Source organism: Paroedura picta, chromosome 8 (genome assembly GCF_049243985.1).
Source record: "Paroedura picta isolate Pp20150507F chromosome 8, Ppicta_v3.0, whole genome shotgun sequence".
Taxonomy (NCBI): Eukaryota; Metazoa; Chordata; class Lepidosauria; order Squamata; family Gekkonidae; genus Paroedura; species Paroedura picta.
Genome location: NC_135376.1, coordinates 39,877,833 through 39,893,777, shown reverse-complemented (window position 1 = coordinate 39,893,777; position 15,945 = coordinate 39,877,833). Strand labels below are relative to the sequence as shown.

General features: G+C 42.9%; 1 protein-coding gene across 1 annotated transcript; it reads left to right on the top strand.

Moving 5' to 3' along the window:
• Positions 1-5,196: 5,196 nt before the first annotated feature.
• On the top strand, positions 5,197-10,314 carry SLC35G2 (solute carrier family 35 member G2). The gene is made up of 2 exons (XM_077349206.1): positions 5,197-5,595; positions 7,011-10,314. Exon 2 carries the CDS (start codon positions 7,029-7,031, stop codon positions 8,265-8,267), a length of 1,239 nt encoding a protein of 412 aa, XP_077205321.1. The 5' UTR covers positions 5,197-5,595; positions 7,011-7,028; the 3' UTR covers positions 8,268-10,314.
• Positions 10,315-15,945: the final 5,631 nt, after the last annotated feature.

The window sequence follows — 15,945 nt, the reverse complement described above, 5'->3', positions numbered from 1 at the left end:
CCCAGAGGATCCCTGCACAATCTGTCATATGATGTTAGATTTAAATGGGTAGCCGTGTTGGTCTGAAGGAGCACAATAAAATCAGAGAACAGGGACACCTTTAAGACCAACAAAGATTTATTCAAGGCGTGAGCTTTCGAGTGCAAGCACTCGAAAGCTCACGCCTTGAATAAATCTTTGTTGGTCTTAAAGGTGCTACTGGACTCTGATTCTATATGATGTTGTTACTGTTTCCTCCGCGCGACCCAGAGACGACCTGCATCATGGCTGCCCTTCTGTTGCAGGGAAATAACTGTGCACATTGTCCCTGCGATTGTGTACAGTGTCTCCAGAAAGCAACATCCATTGTGCACAGTAGTCATGGATGTGATTGGATATTGTGGGTCAAGCGACAGGTTGCCTGTGTGACTATCCAGCCGCTCTGTCTTTTTCATGTTTCAGACCTGGTGGGATAAAAAGAGTCAAACTGTGTGAGACTTTGCTGTGGCCCGGTATCACTAAATAGACTGTTCCTTATGCAAAGCAGCTATGTATGTTCAACTAGTATGCCAGCACAACATTCACCTGTGCTAAAGGTCCCTTGGTGTGTAAGGTTTTGCTGCTTCTCATGGGTAGGATGGTGTGTGAGTGTGTAGTCCCATGGGTAAGTGCTTTTCTCACCCACCTGATGTTTAAAATGAAAGTGCAAAGCAGTTATATGTGTGAATTTGGCATAGCAGCACAACTAACCAACCTAAGGACTTTGAATGCTAACAAATCATAGATAGCTGCTTTGTGCCGGCAGAGGCCCAGTTCAAGCAACATATGGGCATGTAAAAAATGTACAGATAAGTGCTTCTGACCCACTGCATCATGTTTAAATGTGTCCTACCTTCAGACCTCTGTCTCTGACTTTAAATGTTCATTGAAAGCTTACCTTTTTGTTCTCCCTACCTCATAATACTAGAACCTGAGTTCATCCACTGAAGCTAAAAGGTAGTGAACTTGCCACTACAGGATGCTGTTATGGCCATAGAAAGGAAGTGGAAAGAGGACAGGGCTATCAATGGCTACTTGTCAGGAAGGATATCCCTTTAGTACCAGAGACATGGCTATTTATATCAGTTGCTATGGAGCACAGGCATGAGGATGCTGTTGCAGTTATTCTGCTTGTGGGTTTCCTAGAGGCAGCTGGTAGGCCACTGTGTGAACAGAATGCTGGACTTGGTAGGCTATGGTCTGATGCAGCATGGCTTTTCTTATGTTCTCTCATTCTGAATGTAGCTCTTCTATAATTTCCTGTTCCATTTCCCTTTTTTCATATTCCAAGCCAGAGTCTTTTTAATTCCTTGTGCAATGGCTAGCAGTACTGAGTCCCTAAAATTTTTTTAAATACTAATGATAGAAGTCCTGGAAAACAATTTTATCCCATTCTAATCCAGACTATCCAATCAATGCCTACTGTTACTGGTATTCATATAAAAGAACAACTTAATTGTTCCTAACTGTTCATTGTTCTTTAACCAATATGCTTAGGATTTGACCCATAGTTCTAAAGAATGAAGTTGGAGGTAATTATAGACTATTATTTTGTCGTTTTTAAATGTGTCAGATAATTATTTCAGCCTTCATTCTAACAGGATGATGCATGAACACATCTTCCCCCAAAACCATAGTTCAACTAAATTACCTGGACCAATTATCATTATATTATTCACAATAGAAAGGCAAACAAAAAAAAATTCTCTGTGCCAAGGAGAGACTAAGTGATCTTAGCAAGAAGTTTGAAAATTCACTTTAATTCAGTTGGAACAACAGAGAAATAATTATGGTTAAATCTTCCATCAAAGCCTACCACTGAGTTTTATTATAAAATTTAATGGTAGTCCTTTGATGTAAAACTACACTACTACCGTTTCCTTAATCCTTCATATCTACAAGGAAAACCCTAATAAAAATAATTTTTATTGTGTGTGAACACTAACCGGTTAAGATGGTGTATGCACTTCACCAGGGAGTGTTCAGGATAGGATTTGTTTGGTACAAATGTAGACCAGAGATCTAGCAAATATTACAGATGGGAATACCTAGTCCCTAGATTATAGAACTTCAGTTAGCTTCCTTTCTTCCTTACAGAGCTCAAGGAAGTTTACAGCATAGATAAAACATATAAAATACATTAAAAGCATAAAAACCAAAGCATATCTCAGGACTGATAATAAACTACAGAACATAAGAATAGCCCTGCTGGATTAGACAAGTGGTTCATCTACTCCAGCATCCTAACAGCAGCCAAGCAGTTCCTCTGGAAATCCAACAGGGCCTAGAGAACAAGAACAGGGAGAGGGTATAGGGGTTGCCGGGAGGAGGAAAGGGGAAATAATAAGATACAAGGGAAAGTAATGTACTCCCCCCACAAGTTTTCCAGGGTTCCCTACTACACAAGTAGGACTAGCCCAACAGCCATAGTTTTCCTAGATAGAAGCTGCCAAGGGGCGGGGAGCTGAAAACTGTAATTAAATTACAGTTGCTGCATGAGGAAAATGAACAATGCTTCAAAATGCTTCACACCTGTTTGCTTGACCCTTGCCCATCACAGATTATTACATCGAGTAGGAGAATGGTGACCATTTGTGTCCAGGAGCTGGTTCATTTTTTTTGCTAGGGGGTGTGGTAATAGTAACCTTGAAGGAGACAACTGTCAGGATAGTTCTAATGCAGCTATCCCTGGATCATTATGATTCATCCACTATTGTCCCAATATGTAAACTACTCTTCTTGGAATTGGATGTTCACACATATAGTGGCTATACAGCTCCAGACTTTTCTAAACAAGACCTGTTGCTGGACCCATTTCACTCTTATTTCCAATTCTGTTATCTGATTTAACCTGCATTGGTCATCCTGTTGGCCTGTCCTGAGAATAAAAGAGAGGGAATAAGGCGCCCCACCAATTCCCTAGATTAGCGATCCCCAACCTGTGGGCCACGGACCACATGTAGTCCTTCGACTAATTGGAGGTGGGCCCCGAAGGACGCCTTCTCCCCCCCCCTGGCCCTTTACTTCACCCCCCCCAGCCCTTTACAACACACTTCATTGTTGTGGCATGTCTGTATCTTATTTTGAAGGGATGTTTAAACATTACCATAGCAATCAGAGAACGCTAGGGCAGTGGTTGAGAGTAGAGGAGTAAACTACCCCCCCACCGGGCCTCAGTAAAAGGCGTTGAGTGGTCCCCGGTGTTGAGTGGTCCCCGGTGATAAAAATGTTGGGGACCACTGCCCTAGATCTCTTGATGATTCTCTTACTTCCCCATTGTTATGCTGTGAGATGGTTCAAGACTCTGCCTGATCCTCCATGCTAATACCTGCATCATTGAGTGAGGTTGGAGAAATATCTCATCAATATGCCAATTACCTCCAACATCTCCTTTTCACATCAGCAACAGTGGACTTTATGAGGAGGTGTTTCCCAGCAATCGTTTTGGAATTTACCAAGAAAAGTCTAAACAATTTGCCAAGAAAAGCCTAAAAACTCTTGGGGCAGGCTACCTTAAAGGCCATTTGCTCCCATTAGAACTTGCCTATCAATACAGATTTGTATTGCTAGCCCAAGTGCCCATGTTTTTAGAGATTGGACAGATGGGTACCAGACACAAGGCCTTTTCTATAGCAGCACTTCAACTATTAAACTTGCTTCCAAATCAAGTTTACCTAGAGCTGATGCTAACATTTTAAACAGCAATTTAAACTCACTAATTTTTTTTAATCCCTTACAGCCTATGCTTCTGCTTTTATTTATTTAGAATATTTCTATGCCACTTCTTCAGAGAGATGCTCAAAGCGGCTTACTGTTAAAAACCACAATGTAAAACACAAGCCAGTAAACATCAGCATAAAATCCACAGAACAGAGCAACTATTAACACCCTAATTAAAAGCCTTGGTAAATATATGTGTTTTAGTCTAGCATTCCAAAATCAAGGTGCTACCACAGAAAATATCCTGTCTCCAGTTGCTACCTGCCTCCCTTCTGAAGGTGGGGGCACAAAGAGCAGGGCATGAGAGACTGGTGAATTGGATATAAGGCTGCCAGGTCCCTCAGACTAGGTGGCAGATAATGGGAGATGAATCTTCCAGGAGCAGAGAGGAATGCCAAAAATAGTTGTGACATGCCTACATGACCTGGAAGTGATGTAGGCATGTCATGGAGTGACACTCTGGGTTTGACTCTATGGTAGAATTAGAAGAAGGAGAAGAAGAGTTGGTTTTTATACCCCGCTTTTCACTGCCAAAAGGAGTCTCAAAGCTGCTTTCAATCGCCTTCCCCTCCCGAAACAGACACCTTATGATGCTTGTGTGCCTAGTTCCATATAGAATCATAGAATCAGGATCAGCCCTAAGTGTCCTAAAGCATCCAAGAAAAGTGTGTATCCAACCTTTGCTTGAAGACTGCCAGTGAATTATTAATGCCCATATCTTGTTTGGAAAATTAGATGCTGATGCAGTTTGGAGTCTCTTCAAAATAGCATAAGTATGAACACACATGAGAAATAACTTTGGCATGAAATAATTATAATATATCAAAAAGGCAGAAGGACAGAAGATAATAGTAGATAAAGAAGATTAACTTGTTTATTTATTGAGAAATGTTGGATTTTTACTTGGCTGCTACTACAGAAGCCTTTAAAGTCTCTGTGATACATATCTTAAGGATTAATACCAGCCTGAGAAATCTGACAGTACATTTGTTCAAATATTAGAGCATGGTTGAACTACTGCTCACTGAACATGTGATGCAGTACCAGTTATTTTGCGTGATTGCAGTAATGAAAATGGGCAATGAGTCATCCCATGGATAGTTACTGATTACTAAATAAACAATGAGAGTCAGTCCCTGTACTGTTAAAGTGGACTTCTATATAATGTGTTTATTTCTGTCCACTTCAATGCAATATATTACATATATTAACATCTAAAATGTCTGGCTCAAATCATTGAATCTAATGTAATGGTTTGTGATTATGCGATTTCAGTTTCTTCTCTATATATCTTCTGTAGAGAATGCTGATTAAAAATCTGTGACTGAGAATGAGTATGCCATAAAAATAATTATCTTTTTAATTATCTTTTTTTTTATTTTATAATATGTCATTTAAAGCATATGCTTCATTGTCAGAGTCACTAGTAAAAAACAGATTTATTCTCCTCCATAATTAGTCCTGAAGGTACTGTCAAATGCCCTTGAGTTCTACTGAGCATGCTCACTTATTCTGGTCTATTCAAAGCATTTGATTCTTTAGTTGTCGCCTCTCTCCCCCTCCCTCTCCCTCTCCTCTTCAGTGCCTCTATATACAGACAGAAAGGATAGCAGAAACAGAATCTACATTATTTCTCCTGTATACCCTCTGAATTGATGACATTTGGTTCTCTGTTCCTGGCTACCCAATACCTTTAGAGAAACACGTAGCTGTCCCCATTTCTTTCTGTTTTCTTCAAAGCTAAAAGACAGAAATGGACATGCTGCTGGACGCTGGAGCGCAGACTTCCTTCTCTTAACATCTCTTAGCCTTGGGATATTTGTTTGGCATCATTTACCCAGAACCTTCTAAACAAAGGTAAAGAAATATTTTTCCTCCTTTTTGCTTTGGCTGTTTATTGCTCTCTCTTGCATGATAAAGGAACATCTCAGTTGTCATTGAATGTCTATTTAAACTGCACCATTCATGTCCATTAATGTGCATTCTGCAGATACGCCTTAAAATAATGGATTATATGGGGGGATCACAGAGCAACTTTAAGAGCTCTCTACCCCTGATTAGACAAAATTGTTGTGTCTCCATGTCAGGAGTTGTAACAGTCATATATATTCGAAGGAGCACTTCTATATCCATTTTCCTAAGTATCTGTAGTCTTTAATCTCTGATGATGACACAGAGGTGAACATTCTTATATTCATCAATCTCACTGCCTTACCAATTTACTGCTCTCAGGGTCTTCATTTTTAAGGCAATGTATGTTATGCTGTGCATTTAAGACTATACAATGAAAAGGCAGTGAAAGGGGCAGGGAATGAGTGGAAAAACAAGTTAATCTTCATTTGCATCATAAGAAAACTGCATTCAAACGGACACAATTACCTAATTTAATTGCCAGCATTGGAACAATGTTCCCAAATAATAATAAAATTTGTTCTTGTTACTCTTGTAAATTCTGACCGGGTTCATGTATGTCAGCAAATAGAATTGGGCAGACTGACTTCTGAACCAGTGCAATATCACACCTATGGCACCAAACTGGACATCTCAGTCTGGTTCAGAATGTCATAATAGCCTAGCAGCACAGGTCAGCACTACAATACCTGTAAAATGACCGCACATAAAACTGTTGTATGGCACAGAAGTCGGAGTGGGGACTTGGAGTTACTCAGCTATGTGTTTTCCCACAGGATTTTGGGCTTTACACAGCCAGCTATGCTGACAGAACGACATGCTCCTAGTATAGTAAGAAGTACCAGCAACTGAATGAAATCTGTAAATTGAGAAGCTTGCAAGATAACTACATATTTACAGGATATCATTGTAATTACACAAATACATTGATGCCCATTGCAATGTTGTTGAGAGTCTTTCAATTACACATCAATTTCAGTTCTAGTTGAAACTGTAATTTGTTAATATTTTATTGCAGGCAAATGAGTTCTTCAGAATAAGCCATTTGCTTGAACTGCATGAGTATAGTTTAAAATACAGGGGGAAATTGTGGGGCTGTTGCAGGAAAGGTAAATGTCAACCCTAATTTTATACACGTCTAACAAGAAAAATGCATTTATGACTATGATGCAGTATAACGGTCTGCTGTCATAAGAGATTTGCTATATTTAGCATTTGAGCTTTGGTTTGTTCTCAAAGCCAGGTCACCTTACCCAAGGCAATGAGAAGACATGTGGAATTGAATTTAGGATTACATTGTAAGTGGTCTAAATATTGCAAGCAAGCTACTTATTTATATATACATATTTCTTTATTATCAGTCCTAGTGATCTGAGGAAATGGATACATCACCTTCTAAACAATATCCAGTGAAAAAACGAGTGAAAATTCACCCCAATACAGTGACAGTGAAATATACCTCCCATTATCCACAGCCAGGAGAAGAAGAATATGAAGGAACTAGTGAAGACAATGATAGTTTTGTGGAAGATAATCCAAAGAGGAGACTGCTGAGTGATGGGCGATCGAAAGGAAGGTCTTTCTTTGGAACGATCGACATCCCTTCTCAGGCCACACAAAAGCCAGAAGCCACCAAGGGTGATCCAGGCCAAGGTTTCATTGAAGGAAGCATTTTTCAGTCCAGAAAGACTTGGGCTGTGCTTTTTGGATCTGCTGTAGCCCATGGTTGTGTAGCCCTGATAACTAGACTGGCTTCTGACCGTTCCAAAGTGCCATCTCTAGAACTGATCTTCATTCGGTCTGTGTTACAAGTGTTTTCTGTCTTAGTTGTGTGCTATTACCAAGAGGATCCTTTTGGACCAAAAGGCCACAGATTGCGACTGTTCTTCTATGGAGTATGCAATGTCATTTCAATCACCTGTGCTTACACCTCCTTCTCAATTGTGCCCCCCAGCAATGGGACTACTATGTGGAGAGCTACCACCACAGTCTTCAGTGCCATTCTGGCCTTTTTACTAGTAGATGAGCGAATGGCATGCGTTGATGTCATTACTGTGCTGAGTAGTGTTTTGGGTGTTTGTCTTGTAATGATTCCCAATATTATTGATGAAGAAAGTTCTCTGCTGAATATCTGGAAGGAGGCTTTTGGGTACACAATGACAGTGATGGCAGGCTTAACAACGGCTCTCTCCATGATAGTATACAGGTCAATCAAGGATAATGTCAGCATGTGGACTGCACTGTTTACCTTTGGTTGGACTGGGACACTCTGGGGAGCTTCCACCATGTTTTTTCTACAGGAGCCAATTATTCCACTGAATGGAGAAAGTTGGAGCTATCTCATGGGCATCTGTCTGTGTTCCACAGTGGCTTTTTTGGGTGTCTATTATGCCTTGAGTAAATTCCATCCAGCCTTGGTCAGCACAGTGCAGCATCTTGAGATTGTGATAGCCATGGTCCTTCAGCTTCTTGTGTTACGCATCTTCCCCAGCATCTATGATATGATTGGAGGAGCTATTATAATCATCAGTGTGTTTTTTCTTGCGTGTTATAAACTGTCTTGGAAGAAATTAAAAAGACAAGATTATCAAGAGATATTGGATTCTTCCATTAAGTGAATAGCAGTGTTGTATTCTGTTCCCTACAGTGTACAATTATGATGCATTTATGTATGTCTTTTTGTATTTGTTGTTGAAAGTATATTACCTTTTTGTGTTCAAAATTAAGAGGCACATAGATGTATGGAGATTCTCCAGAAATGTCTGTCCTATATGTGAAAAAAATGGTTGTTTTTATTCAAATGTACAAACTTTGAAAATTAGATTTTATTTGTAGCTATTATTATATGAAAGTGCCAATGTTTGATATAGATGGCTGTGTTCCAGGAGACATTTTAAGTAGATTATAATTGGAACAATTTAAGATTTAATATATATTAGGCTCTGTGTAATGTAGCCTTTTGTAGGACTCAAGACAAGGGCTATAGAAGGACATAACAGCCAAACTAAGGCCTTTATAGTACAATCCTAAACAGAGTTATATCCTTCTGGGCATAACTCTTTTTATGATTGGGCTGTTCATTTTTCACAAAAAAAGAACTAGGCCTAATATGGAAAATTTTGTAAAGAGCCATGTTTGCAATTTAAAATGTATCAGGTTTGTTTGTTTCTTTTAATGAGTTGACTCCTGGAGATGTCAGCTGGTTTTCCTGGCTGCTGTTCTGAACTCTGAAGTCTGATAGTGACCAACAACCTCAAACCAAAGGGCCAATTTTAGAACTTGCTGTGGGGCTAAATCTAGATGGTTTAAGAAGTTATATTGCAGAGAGAAATTCAGCAGCAAGTATGACCACTAAAGGAAGAGTATTATTGACCATGATAATCATATATACTACTTGTAGTATGTAATATTTTATATATAAGAATTTTAACATATGTGCTTATAATAAGTATAATTCATCTCTGATTCAGGTGTATGATTTTATTTGTTGTTTTATGGATTAAACTCTAAAATTAGATGTTGTACAGTTAGCAGCAGACCAGGAGCACAAAATAGACCAGAGCACAGGATGCACTGTAGATGCATCTGTGAAAATTCTTTAATGTTAAGTCTTTACTATTGCTGAAACTCTTATTAATGCCTGTGTGTGAACTAAGCTAACACCCCACCTGTCCAAGCAGCCCAATATTTGATGAGTGTCCATGTCTATTTGGATTACTTCTCTCAGCTGTTTTTCTAAATTACTCTCAGACAGGACTAGTATCCTAAACTACAATTTAGCATTTATAAGGCAATATGAATTGTTTTTAATGGAAGTCTTACTATTATGCAAGGAAATTTATAATTACCGAGCCTTGGACTTGAACTGAAGGGAATTTGATAATCACTAGCTTACACCGCAATGCAATATTTTTACCTGTTTATTTATAATCTCCTTTGCTCCCCAATGAAGACCCAAAGCAGCTTGTAGCATCATTCTTCATTTAATCCTCATAAAATTGCTGGGGGGGGGGTTAAGCTGATAGAGAGTGATTGGCCCAAGATCACCCAAGCAGGCTTCCATGACAGAGCGAGAAATTGAACCTGGGTCTCTCAGGATCCCATTCCAACACTGTAATCACTATAACCCCAGTGGCACAGTAGTAGATCTAGTGTATACCAGTGCCCTTGCATTACTAAGCTTACGGGGTGCTTCACAATTGTGGCCAGCGCCACCTACCATACTGTACCATGTTAGAAGAAGAAAGAAGGACCAGACTTGCTCAGCAGACAGGTGGTGGTGGAAATTGATACATTTTCCAAATCAAAACAGAATCCTTCTCCGGTAGTAATAACAGCTCTACTGTAATGTATCCTGTCAAAATGGATTTCCCCCTCAGATATTAGCAAACACAAAACAAAAGTGTTTATTATTATTATAAAATCAGTCAGTGAAGAAAATTATACTTTGGTGTTGCACAGTGACACTCAGCTCCTCAGGTGCTCCCACAGCTGATTTTGTTAACAGAAACCTTTCCTGGTGTATGCTGCATGTACTCTGCAAGTTTAAAATATGATACATATATAGTATATGTATGTACCTGCATAAGTACTATAATTATATGGACTGTATTTTCTTTATTTACTTCATTTATAGTCTACCTTTCTCCCTAGTGAGAACCCAAAGCAGTTTACAGTGTTTTCCTTTCCACAATTTTATCCTCACAACAACCCTATGAGTTCCATTAGCTGCAAATATGTTGCTAGCCCAAAGTCACCTAGTAAGCTTCTATGGTGGAGCTGGTATTTAAACCTGGGTCTCCCAGATGCTAGCCTGACATTCAAACCATTACACTAACCAATCTTGATTTATCATTTTAGACTCTATTATTATCAGTTTTTCAAAGGGCATATTGATTTATTTTTAAATTTCTATGCCACCCTTTCCCAAGGGTTCAGGGCAGCTCACAGTATTCAAACAGGGTTAAAGCGTTACAATAGCATATTATTTATACTAAAATTATGATAGAGGAGAGGGGGGAACAAAGTGTTATCTGTACCATAAATAAAGCCAGAAAGGGAGGAGTTGGGACTCATTGCCTACTTGATTGGGCCCCTGAGGAGTCACTCGCCCCTGAGCACCAATCAGGCAGGGGATGGCCCACCCCTAACTGCCTACACCTCCCTGATTGGCCTTTGGGGAGGACCCTCGCCCCCCCAGTGGACCAATCAGGTAGGGGATACACCATCCCTAACTGCCTTACCTTCCGCCTTCCAGCTGCACAAAGAGGCCGCAGTCAGTTAAGGCGGCCCCAGACCAAGCATCCCCGCCACAGCCTCACCAGGGCTGCCTGAGTGGGGGGGGGGGAGGCAGGAAGCACCCACCTGAGATCACCCCCACCTTGAACAGCCTCACCGCAGCCTGAGCGAGTGGGGAGGGAGAATGGAGGCACCACTCTGAGGGAGAACGAGGGTGGGGGGGATAGAAAATCCAAAAGGCAAATGTCTACACATAGAAGAGTGGGCTTTTGGAGCACAGTGGGCTTTTGGAGCACAGTCACTTAAAAACAGATCCCAATAATGAGGACAAAAATAAAATTTGAAACGCAATGGTGACTGGGAACCAGTTCTCCTTCAGTCTTTGGATTGACACCCTGACCACTCAGCAACAGGCTACTGTGCTATGTGAGTGTTGAAGTTGCAGAGAATGGGATGCAAGTTAATCTGGAGAAATGCTGACATCTCACTTGCAATACTGGGGCTTTTCTCAGATTTAGTGGGTAATATCCATTCCTGGAAGAGCCTCTTGTGGCGCAGAGTGGTAAGGCAGCCGTCTGAAAGCTTTGCCCATAAGGCTGGGAGTTCAATCCCAGCAGCTGGCTCAAGGTTGACTCAGCCTTCCATCCTTCCGAGGTCGGTAAAATGAGTACCCAGCTTGCTGCTGGGGGGTAAACGGTCTTGACTGGGGAAGGCACTGGCAAACCACCCCGTATTGAGTCTGCCATGAAAACGCTAGAGGGCGTCACCCCAAGGGTCAGACATGACTCGGTGCTTGCACAGGGGATACCTTTACCTTTACCTTTACCTATCCATTCCTGGATATCCCAGAGAAAAGGTGGTGTCACCGCAGAGTTGATCATGGACATTGCAGAGGGAAAATATAAAGTGATCAATATCAAAATGGAAATTGAATAAGGTGCAGATTTTCTTTTTGTTTTTTTGTTTCTGAGCTGACAAAGAATAAAAAGTCCAGTGCAGATTCAGCCAAGATCTCATTCAGAAGAGAGCCCCACCAGGCTAGGGCCAGTGCAGAGAAAGCCCTAGCTCTGGTTGAGACCAGCTTCACTTCTCTGGTTGATTGCTAACAGGAACATTTCTGCTTGTTTTTCAGTATGTTCATTGGCAAAGCCACACTTTTCCAGACCCCATCTGCAATAGTGGGATAATGATATTTGCCTGCCTTACAGGTCATAGAAGGAGGGCAGCATGATATAGTATGATCTCTCAGATATTGGACCTCATCAGATATTGGATGGGAAACTGATGACAAAAGAGGAAGGCAATGGCAAACAATTTCTGCTTCTGTCAAAGTGCTGTCTCTCACACCAGAATCAAACTTTTTTTGTCTTAAAGGTGCCACTGGCCTCAAACTTTGTTCTGCTGCTTCAGACTATCACAGCTACCCATCTGAATCTATTATAAAACTATGGCTAAGTTATTCTTTATTGGCTGGATCACAGATCTTAATAGTTTGAGAATTCTTTTACATTCCATCCTGGACATAAAAAGCTTAACAGTTTTCGCTGATATACATCATTTCAAAATCATGGGATTGCATTCTTTACCTACCAATTATTTTTCAGAACACCAGGCATTTTAATAAGTATTCATTTCCAAAATCAAGCAAGCACTTGAATGTGAGATCCTAAATGTGCTGAAGGGGCGTCCCCTTTCCCCATAACACTTGCTCATCTTTTGCACCTGGATGTGCAAAGCAGGATTCCACACATACAAGCGAAAATAAAATGAGATGGAGCGGCACGGACTTACCCGTGCCGTTTTTTGGCGGCGTGGAGGGCGGGGAGGGAAGCAGCGGCACAAGTGGCCGCAGCACTGGTCTCCTCGGCGGGCCGCGCTGTTGCGGCGCATCAGAGGAGGCGGGGCTTAGGCGTCTAAAGGACGCTGCCCTCTCTCTTCCCGCCTCTTTGCCTGAGCGCGGGCAAGCAAGCGGTTTGCTTTAGCGCTCTCTGAAAGAGCTCGGGGGACGTGAGAAGAGGCTTTGCGCGGCCTGAGGCTGGGCGGGGAGTCGGAGCTCCACAAGGAACCTAGCCAGCCTCCGGCCGTGAGGAAACTCCAACCCCCCCCCCCTCTCCTGCCTTTTGTTGGGTCGGTTGGGCAGCCAAAGGAAAATAAAATAAAATAAAATAAACGGGAACGCGGCTGGCTATGGGGCCAAAACGCGATTCCAACGGCAAGGGGAAGGGGAGGAACAAACGGGCTGGCCGGGCCACATCAGTGGCTAGTCAGGGGGAGGCTGTTTCGCCTCAGAGAAGGGCCCAACGGCGCGATAGCGCTAAGAAAGCCCGAGAGGCTTGGGCTTCTGCCTTGCCAACGGCAAGGCCAAAAAAGGGGGGGCCCATTCAAAAGGGTCGTTCTGTTAGCAGAGCTGCTAGACAGGTCACTGACAGGCCCAGATCAAGCAGTGGGAGACGAGCATCCAGCCCAAGGGCTGGGGTTAGGGACGTCCGTCCTATGGCTCAACAGACCAGCAGGCGGCAAGCAGTGATAGCAACAGCCATATCAGACAGACCTGCTAGGGGGAGGTCTGTTGCCAGGCAGAAAAAGTCACTGAGCAAAATGATCCCTGTCAGCTCATCAGAGCGAGAATCTTCCAGTGAGAGCTCCCCTAGGGGACTTAGCAGGGGGCGTTTTCTTAAGAGACAAAAGAGTGCTGCTTTAAAACATAGGCACAGGAGTAGGGCTCCTACTAGGAGTAAGAAGCAAGCCATTTCAGCAGATCAAGTGACTCATGACACGGAGGTGTCAGGGTCCTCTGATTCAGAGGCTCAGAGTGTCAGCAGTCTTACATCTAATGGCAGCTGTAGGTCTAAACCTATGGGCAGGAGTGCCAGAAAAAATTCATCTCACAATTACTGGCGGGGTTATGCTCGAGCAGTTGAACAAATGTCAAAACCCCAGCAGGCCAGCGTGTCTGTTGGCAGGGTCAGTTCCGGGGAGTCCAGCGTTGGGGGGAGCTGCATGTCTGGGGAGTCAGACCAAGCAGCCAAAACAACTGCATGTCAACAAAAGAGGCAGTATAAAACAAAGGGATGCAAACGAAGGCGTTCTATACGGACTAGTCCTTCGTCGGGTGAGTCCTCTGGTTGGGAAGAGGGGACTGACGTCCGGCGGGAAGGTTGGTTTTGGATAGAGAGTTCATTTATACCGGGGATTCCAAAATGGATGGAACTACGTAGGTCTAATACCCCTATATTGTTGGATGAGGCCGGTATACCCAAAAAGGATAGAGCTCCACCTGTTAAATTTAAAGTGTCAGATGCACCACCTGGTGCCCATTTGAAAGCAAAACTACGCGAGAGAGCCTTGGAAGGCTATTTTGTAGATTTCTTTTCATTGATTCCTGGGCAAGATGCCGGTGGGGATACGGGTAGTCGGAGAGATAAGAAAAAACATAGAACAGTGGCGTGTGAGAGAACGTTTGATAACTGGTTAAAGGGGTATGCTGTGTATTTTACAATCGTGTCGGGATGTTATCCTGAAAGAGGATGGCACCTTGGGAGGTATCTCTCTCACATTTTGGAAGCGCGTGACATCGCAGGGGATGAAGCTGCGATGGAATACGATCGCTTTTTCCGAGAAATGGCATCCCAGAACCCAGATGCTCGCTGGGACCTAAAACATCCAGACACTTGGTTTGTCTATGTGGGATCTAGTGCAAAACGTCCTAGGGATAAAAGCCAGATGGGGGGTTACGGACGTCGCTCTTCTTCTGGGCTCCCTTGTTGGGACTTCAACAATAAGGGTTGTAGGAGGCGGCGATGCCGCTTTGACCATAAATGTGAGGCGTGTGGGGGTGGTCACCCACTTCCGTCTTGCCATAAGAGTGGCACGCAGACGCCCTTTCGGAACGCCCGACCTTCCGGAAAAAAGGACGGGGGGTCGGGTACAGCGGGACCTTCAAGTTCGGAAAAAACCGCCTAAGGGCGTGCCGTCATCGCTCCTCTCCAAGGCGGTTACTCCGGTAAGTTTGCCTAATCTTTTAGAGTGGCTGCAGCATTATCCTAACAGGGAGGCAGCTGAATACATTAAGCAGGGTTTTACAGTAGGTTTTAGGATTCCTTATACGGGGCAGCGGGCAGCCACCACATGCGAGAATCTAAAATCGGCCAGACTCATGCCTGAGTTAGTGGCACAAAAAATTGAGAAAGAGTGCAGGGAAGGCCGTATGGCAGGACCTTTTCATGCTCCTCCAGTGTCTAATTTAAGGGTATCACCTTTAGGTGTGGTTCCTAAAAAGGTCCCGGGTGAATTTAGATTGATTCACCACCTATCATACCCTAGGGGGTCATCTGTTAATGATGGGATTGCACCCGAGTTATGTTCGGTACGCTACGCTTCTTTTGATCATGCAGTAAACTTGGTGCGGACTTGTGGCCATGGCGCTCTTATGGCAAAGTGTGACATTAAGTCAGCATTTCGATTACTTCCAGTGCATCCTGCAGATTTCGATCTGTTGGGGTTATGTTTTGGAGGAGCGTGGTATGTGGATAAGGCTATGCCGATGGGCTGTGCAGTGGCTTGCGCAGCTTTTGAAGCATTCAGCACATTCCTAGAATGGGCTGTCAAAGAAAAGGGCCAATTTCGGGAGACAACTCATTACTTAGATGACTTTCTTTTTACGGGCCCCAAAGGTTCACCAGCTTGTGCGCAGCATTTAGCCACGTTTCAGGAGTTGGCTTCGGAGCTTGGGGTTCCATTGGCCGCTGAAAAAACTGAGGGTCCAGCAACGCGGCTATCGTATTTGGGTATTGAATTAGATTCGGAGGCAGGCACTTCGAAATTACCTGCTGACAAATTGGCTAAACTTAAAGGACTGCTAGCAGATTTGCTTTCAAGGTCAAAATGTACCCTCAGGGAGATGCAGAGTTTAGTGGGCCATCTTAACTTTGCATGTAGGGTGGTCACGCCGGGCAGGGCTTTTTGTGCTAGACTTGCTCATGCTACGGCTGGGGTTAAAAAGCCGCATCACCACATACGGGTAACCCAACACATGAAGGAAGACATCTTGGTGTGGCA